The 8273-nt window shown below is 34.6% G+C and overlaps 1 protein-coding gene across 1 annotated transcript in view; it reads right to left on the minus strand.

Annotated features, from left to right (window-relative positions):
- Positions 1 to 8273, minus strand: part of LOC124289128 (cell surface hyaluronidase-like) — a 36244-nt gene that overhangs the window by 27709 nt on the left and 262 nt on the right. Inside the window, exons 2-9 of the mRNA XM_046725728.1 lie at positions 7161 to 7349; positions 6621 to 6781; positions 6299 to 6440; positions 5948 to 6109; positions 4804 to 5028; positions 694 to 798; positions 312 to 499; positions 10 to 82 (exon numbers count right to left, since the gene is read on the minus strand). Of these exons, the coding sequence (XP_046581684.1) occupies positions 10 to 82; positions 312 to 499; positions 694 to 798; positions 4804 to 5028; positions 5948 to 6109; positions 6299 to 6440; positions 6621 to 6781; positions 7161 to 7349 (1245 nt within the window). The remainder of the gene's footprint in view (positions 1 to 9; positions 83 to 311; positions 500 to 693; positions 799 to 4803; positions 5029 to 5947; positions 6110 to 6298; positions 6441 to 6620; positions 6782 to 7160; positions 7350 to 8273) is intronic.

Consider the following 8273-nt stretch of genomic DNA (forward strand, 5'->3'; position numbering starts at 1 on the left):
GACACTCACCGACAAATCTCTGCTGCCCCATGTGGTAGAGTTCAACGCCTTGAATGCGAGCTGCCTTGAAGCCTTTCACAATCTAAATAAGAAATACAAAAGATATTGTAAGCCTTTCTTAGAAGTGACTATATATGCTGTTGTTTCCAAATCTGTATTGCTCGTAGGCTGGAATGAGATTAATTGTGCTGTACAACCGGTTGTTTCTGCAAGTAGTTGAACACGGTCCACCATTAATAGTTATTGCTGTACTGTGTTGGTTTTAGACACATACGATATTACATCTAAGCCAATGTGAAGATGATTTTCACCTTGATATGACCTCCGAATGTGTCAAATCCAAACAAGTCACAGAGGTACTGATCTTCCGGCTCGTTGATACTGCAGCCCTCTTCCGGTATCACGCCCTCTATGAGGATGTTCCGACTCAGCAGTCCCACTTCCGCCCTCTCGTCCACACCAAGAGTTACCTCCCCATAGTGCATGTATTTCAGTGGCTCTGAAGGATAATGACTGGTTTTAGTTCTCAAATCGCATATAGGCATACTGCCAAACAATGTCCAAGCAATACCTCACAACATCTGGCGAGATGTTTAGGGAGAGTAATAATCTTTAAACTTTGAAGACAGGGAACATGTTGCTCTATAAATCCGCAGATGCATTGACAACAACACGGCAGGTAGCTGTCCATACCTGTCAGACAGATCTCGTTGACGGCACAAGAAGGACAACTCTTGATGGTCATTTCTTCAGCCTGTCTCCAGTTAAAGTCGGTGGAAGCTAGGACGATCTTATCACCTGATAAGGATACGAAAGGTAAGAATAAGTCTTATTCACACCATTTGGATTCTTCAACTGAACTAGAACTAAGAGATAGTCAATGTGGAAATATGGTCTGTACAAGATGTACAACAAGGTTAGGTAGTGGGAGAACGAAAGGAGCACAGTAGTTGGAGAATGGATGAACTTATTGTCTAAGATGTAATGAGAGATGAGATGAACTAATTGTATAAGATGTAATGAGAGATGAGATAAACAAATTGTATAAGATGTAATGAGAGATGAGATGAACCAATTGTATAAGATGTAATGAGAGATGAGATAAACTAATTGTATAAGATGTAATGAGAGATGAGATAAACTAATTGTATAAGATGTAATGAGAGATGAGATAAACTAATTGTATAAGATGTAATGAGAGATGAGATGAACCAATTGTATACGATGTTATGAGAGATGAGATAAACTTATTGTATAAGATGAAATGAGAGATGAGATAAACTAATTGCATACGATGTTATGAGAGATGAGATAAACTTATTGTATAAGATGAAATGAGAGATGAGATAAACTAATTGTATAAGATGTAATGATATATGAGATAACCTAATTGTATAAGATGTAATGAGAGATGAGATAACTAATTGTATAAGATGTAATGATATATGAGATAAACTAATTGTATAAGATGTAATGATATATGAGATAAACTAATTGTATAAGATGTAATGATATATGAGATAACTAATTGTATAAGATGCAATGAGAGATGAGATAAACTAATTGTATAAGATGTAATGATATATGAGATAAACTAATTGTATAAGATGTAATGATATATGAGATAAACTAATTGTATAAGATGTAATGATATATGAGATAAACTAATTGTATAAGATGATAAACTAATTGTATAAGATGTAATGAGAGATGAGATAACTAATTGTATAAGATGTAATGATATATGAGATAAACTTATTGTATAAGATGCAATGAGAGATGAGATAACTAATTGTATAAGATGTAATGAGAGATGAGATAAACTAATTGCATAAGATGTAATGAGAGATGAGATGAACTAATTGTATAAGATGTAATGAGAGATGAGATAACCTAATTGTATAAGATGTAATGAGAGATGAGATAAACTAATTGTATAAGATGTAATGAGAGATGAGATGAACCAATTGTATAAGATGTAATGAGAGATGAGATAAACTAATTGCATACGATGTTATGAGAGATGAGATAAACTTATTGTATAAGATGAAATGAGAGATGAGATAAACTTATTGTATAAGATGTAATGATATATGAGATAACCTAATTGTATAAGATGTAATGAGAGATGAGATAACCTAATTGTATAAGATGTAATGAGAGATGAGATAAACTAATTGTATAAGATGTTATGAGAGATGAGATAAACTAATTGTATAAGATGTAATGAGAGATGAGATAAACTAATTGCATACGATGTTATTAGAGATGAGATAAACTTATTGTATAAGATGAAATGAGAGATGAGATAAACTAATTGTATAAGATGTAATGATATATGAGATAACCTAATTGTATAAGATGTAATGAGAGATGAGATAACTAATTGTATAAGATGTAATGATATATGAGATAAACTAATTGTATAAGATGTAATGATAGATGAGATAAACTAATTGTATAAAATGTAATGAGAGATGAGATAAACCAATTGTATAAGATGTAATGAGAGATGAGATAACTAATTGTATAAGATGTAATGAGAGATGAGATAAACTAATTGCATAAGATGTAATGAGAGATGAGATGAACTAATTGTATAAGATGTAATGAGAGATGAGATAAACTAATTGTATAAGATGTAATGAGAGATGAGATAAACTAATTGTATAAGATGTAATGAGAGATGAGATAACTAATTGTATAAGATGTAATGAGAGATGAGATAAACTAATTGCATAAGATGTAATGAGAGATGAGATGAACTAATTGTATAAGATGTAATGAGAGATGAGATAACCTAATTGTATAAGATGTAATGAGAGATGAGATAAACTAATTGTATAAAATGTAATGAGAGATGAGATAAACCAATTGTATAAGATGTAATGATATATGAGATAAACTAATTGTAAAAGATGTAATGATAGATGAGATAAACTAATTGTATAAGATGTAATGAGAGATGAGATGAACCAATTGTATAAGATGTAATGAGAGATGAGATAAACTTATTGTATAAGATGCAATGAGAGATGAGATAAACTAATTGTATAAGATGCAATGGGAGATGAGATAAACTAATTGTATAAGATGTAATGAGAGATGAAATAAACTATTTGTCTAAGATGTAATGAGAGATGAGATAAACTAATTGTATAAGATGTAATGAGAGATGAGATAAACTAATTGTATAAGATGTAATGAGAGATGAGATAAACTAATTGTATAAGATATAATGAGAGATGAGATAAACTAATTGTATAAGATGCAATGAGAGATGAGATAAACTAATTGTATAAGATGTAATGAGAGATGAGATAAACTTATTGTATAAGATGTAATGAGAGATGAAATAAACTAATTGTATAAGATGTAATGAGAGATGAGATAAACTAATTGTATAAGATGTAATGAGAGATGAGATAAACTAATTGTATAAGATGTAATGAGAGATGAGATAAACTAATTGTATAAGATGTAATGAGAGATGAGATAAACTAATTGTATAAGATGTAATGATTGATGAGATAAACTAATTGTATAAGATGTAATGAGAGATGAGATAAACTGATTGTATAAGATGTAATGAGAGATGAGATAAACTGATTGTATAAGATGTAATGAGAGATGAGATAAACTAATTGTCTAAGATGTAATGAGAGATGAGATAAACTAATTGTCTAAGATGTAATGAGAGATGAGATAAACTTATTGTATAAGATGTAATGAGAGATGAGATAAACTAATTGTATAAGATGTAATGAGAGATGAGATAAACTTATTGTCTAAGATGTAATGAGAGATGAGATAAACTAATTGTATAAGATGTAATGAGAGATGAGATAAACTTATTGTATAAGATGTAATGAGAGATGAGATAAAGTAATTGTCTAAGATGTAATGGGAGATCAGATAAACTTATTGTATAAGATGTAATGAGAGATGAGATAAAGTAATTGTCTAAGATGTAATGAGAGTTGAGATAAACTAATTGTATAAGATGTAATGAGAGATGAGATAAACTTATTGTATAAGATGTAATGAGAGATGAGATAAACTAATTGTATAAGATGTAATGAGAGATGAGATAAACTTATTGTCTAAGATGTAATGAGAGATGAGATAAACTAATTGTCTAAGATGTAATGAGAGATGAGATAAACTAATTGTATAAGATGTAATGAGAGATGAGATAAACTAATTGTATAAGATGTAATGATTGATGAGATAAACTAATTGTATAAGATGTAATGAGAGATGAGATAAACTAATTGTATAAGATGTAATGATTGATGAGATAACTAATTGTCTAAGATGTAATGAGAGATGAGATAAACTTATTGTATAAGATGTAATGATTGATGAGATAAAGTAATTGTCTAAGATGTAATGGGAGATCAGATAAACTTATTGTATAAGATGTAATGAGAGATGAGATAAAGTAATTGTCTAAGATGTAATGAGAGATGAGATAAACTGATTGTATAAGATGTAATGAGAGATGAGATAAACTAATTGTCTAAGATGTAATGAGAGTTGAGATAAACTAATTGTCTAAGATGTAATGAGAGATGAGATAAACTGATTGTATAAGATGTAATGAGAGATGAGATAAACTAATTGTCTAAGATGTAATGAGAGTTGAGATAAACTAATTGTCTAAGATGTAATGAGATGGGCATATTCTTCATATGTGTACATGTCTCCTAAGGTTGTCAGGCGAAACTGAGAGGCATATTCTTCACATGTGTACATGGTTGAGAGTAACAATTATCGAAGTTACAAACACGGTTTACACACCGGGCCTCCACGCCGAGACATCAGCGTTCAGTTTCAGGCATGGGTAGGCTGTTTCCGCTGGAAGAACTCGAAAGTCGACACCTCTCTTTTTGTTCGCATTTGAAAAGACTTTGCTGTTCACACTGAACTGGAATCCATTGACATCGACAGCCAGGTAGCCGGTTTCTACAATGTCTTTGTGGCGTGGGTTGATGACATGTCTCTCGATGGTTGTATCACTGTGACCTTATAATAATAATGATAGGATATTTATATACCGCTAGTTCCACATCGCTGAGGGACATGCTCAAAGAGCATCATAGCATGTTTACATATGTACAGAAGACAATAAAGACAGTTAGGAAGGGGGGTGGTTTTAGTCAACATTTAAACACAGATGCATAGGTGCACTCTTGGGGTTAAATGGGAGAGAGTTCAATAATGAAATGTTCAGCTGCATGAGAGAGTTCCATAATGAAGTGTTCAGCTGCATGAGAGTTCCATAATGAAATGTTCAGCTGCATGAGAGAAGGCTCGAGCACCGAAAGTTTTTTAGTTTGGATTCCGGTACAGTCTAGCGCAGTTGATCGGCTGATCTGAGATATCGAGAGGGTTTTGTAGTGGACAAACACCTCTTGGAGATAAGCGGGAGCAGTGTTTTGAAGAGACTGGCAGATTAAAGAAAGGATCTAGGTCTATTCCCTCGCATCATTGACCAATACGTTTATATGCATGGGTACATGATAATGATGATGGTGTTGAAATGCAAACCCATCAATTGAAATGGATAACTGATTTAAAGTGGCAGTTATTATTGAAAGTCCAAGCATTTCAGCAGTATTTTATACATGGTATAGATGTCAGGGCAGAGACTGCGATCTGGTAGAATCAGCAGAGATTGCGATAGGAGTCTTGTATGGAAAGCAGTGTTTTCCAACAATTACTGATCACTAGTGGAGAAATTAGATCTGAATGAGCTGCAATATATGAAAATATATTTTGTTTTTCTTAATATTCACTTGCTTGCATGAGTGTAGAATTGCGATGTCTACAAGTAGGATTCGATTTGAGCTTCTGCTGGTAGAGCTTGCGATTGTACCAGATCGCAATCTCTACGCTGGCATATATATGAACAGTTGGTCCAGTGAATTCAGTTGCAACTCACCGATTCTTGTGATAAAGGCGTAAGCCTGTCTGCCTGTGACGTTCCTGATAACTGATGACGTCAGACCCCCAGCAGCGTCCAGTGCTGTGTACACAGCGGTCATGTCCCCAGTTCCAAGTTCACCTTGAAGAGCTACTGCCAGAATCTTGTCTCGGGGAACACCTGAAACGTTAAACAGCCTCTTCTGATGTCAATTACGGATATGGAAAAGAAAACTCTACAAAATTCAATGACGAGCAATGGTTTTGCCTCATGCATACGTGCATTCAGATAGAATAATACTTTTGGCAGCATCAATCAATTACCACTTCACCTCCAAACAATCACATCACGTCGCGAAGATGTGCTCACTTTTTATGAATTCCTTAAATTTTAGGTCCTCGTCAGCGGTGTCCTCCCCGGTCCTGAACACGGCAAAGTCCCACAGAGAGCTGTCCTCATTAAACACAGACACATACAGACCTCGGGAAGATTCCACCTGGAACAGGCTTCTCTGCAAAATAACACAAATAAATGTTTGATGTCCGTGTATGCATCATTCATGTATCACAACGTACACTACACTATGTCAACTCACCTGCTCACGGTGCTGTCACGGGTATCTGAACACTACACCGTCTCATCTGTACGTTTAACATGCCTTTATGGATATCTCAACACTACAGGTTCTAACCTGGAAATTAAAGAGGTTGTCACAGGTGCTTGGTTCAGCTGTCTGGATCAACTTCGTCCATGATGGCTTCTCTTCTCCATGTATCTCAATCGTGCCTCCTGCAGCCACGCCAATAAACTTCCTCCCAAAGCCAGAAACAGACAGCGTGGAGTTGCTTTCACCTAGGTAAGGGAAATGATGGGGATCTTGCTGTTCTGTGTTAAACTCATGCCTTGATACCTTCACATTGATAAGTACGTGTTTCACAATGTACGAAGTTGACATGCTATGGTTCATAACTATTTAGACACGATACAGTGACATTAACCACTAGAAACCTTACATGTCAACGGCCGCTAGCATATGGGAAACAAATCTATGTAAGGGAAATCTCTCATTACATTTACTTTACAGCTGTTTCACATAAATACAATCTATGTACAATTAGCGTGATTCACAAGCCCACTCCGTCCATAAACCACTTGATGATTTCAATGTTATGCGTCTCAGGCATTTAGACATAATACCGATATATCGGACTTTTGATATAAGTTGTCCGACCTGTAAGTCTGATGTGAGTTTTCCTGGTGAACCTGCAGTCTTCACTGCCGATCTGGAGGCGGCCTCTGATGAGGATGTAGCTGACACAGACGTTGAGGTTGTCCACGTCGCCCCAGACTAACGCTGCTCCAGCCTCGATGGTGATGGAGGACAGACAGGGCGGGGACACATTCAGGACGAGCTTCTTGCCTGGAAGGAAACTCAAGTTAAATCTAGTAACCGAATGCCCAGAATGGACGGTGTGTCCAAAATGTTTTCGTAGATTGAACGATTATGCATTTTGTCTGTGACTATCAGGTCAGGTAAATTCCGGATGTAATATTAATCCTCTCTTCATCCAATAAATCACAGGAGTAAATGTATTTTCAGAAACGATCAGTATTGTTCATTATTCAGAGAGAACAAAGACGAATGACACCTTATTTTAATGCATGAAGTATATTTTTTTTATCATCCATATAGACGGAGCATAAATGTTGATCGTGAGTCAAAATAAAGATAGAACATATGAAATATATGAAAAATAATATTATAGTTTCAGTTCACCACATTAACCAAGTACTGTTTAGTGTTCTAATACTCAAATGCCAAAGGTATTTAGAGTTAATGGATGACAACAATCATAATATCTGCCGTTGGTGAGCAAGCTGTCATGGAACATTCGAAAATTGTTGATGTAATTACGGTTAGTTATTTGAGTATTAAATAATTAAATACGGTAATTAGAGGTTAAAGGCAATGCACTGGAAAAGCTGTAGAACACAGACCGTGAATGGCAATGGATCTGTTTAACTACATTGCTTCAATTGTTGACAGTAATATTGTTGAGTGAATTCAGTTGGGATACAACGTTTACAATGGGTTTTGATGTCTCTAACAGTATTTTGTACTTGATGATTTCACATGATGACTGACATTCACCAAACTTTGTTAACCTATAACGTGAACTAGCACACAAAGCAAACAATGTAGAGAAACCAATAAACTTCACCAATCCGACGAGTGATTAAAATTTCGTTGACTTTATTTCAGTCATACGATGATATATTACATATAGACGCATATATCTGTTTGAAAGAGATGTGTTTGACGTTAAGTAACGTTCAGAGGCAG

Source organism: Haliotis rubra, unplaced genomic scaffold (genome assembly GCF_003918875.1).
Source record: "Haliotis rubra isolate DU_JTF1 unplaced genomic scaffold, ASM391887v1 Scf433, whole genome shotgun sequence".
NCBI classification, from domain to species: domain Eukaryota; kingdom Metazoa; phylum Mollusca; class Gastropoda; order Lepetellida; family Haliotidae; genus Haliotis; species Haliotis rubra.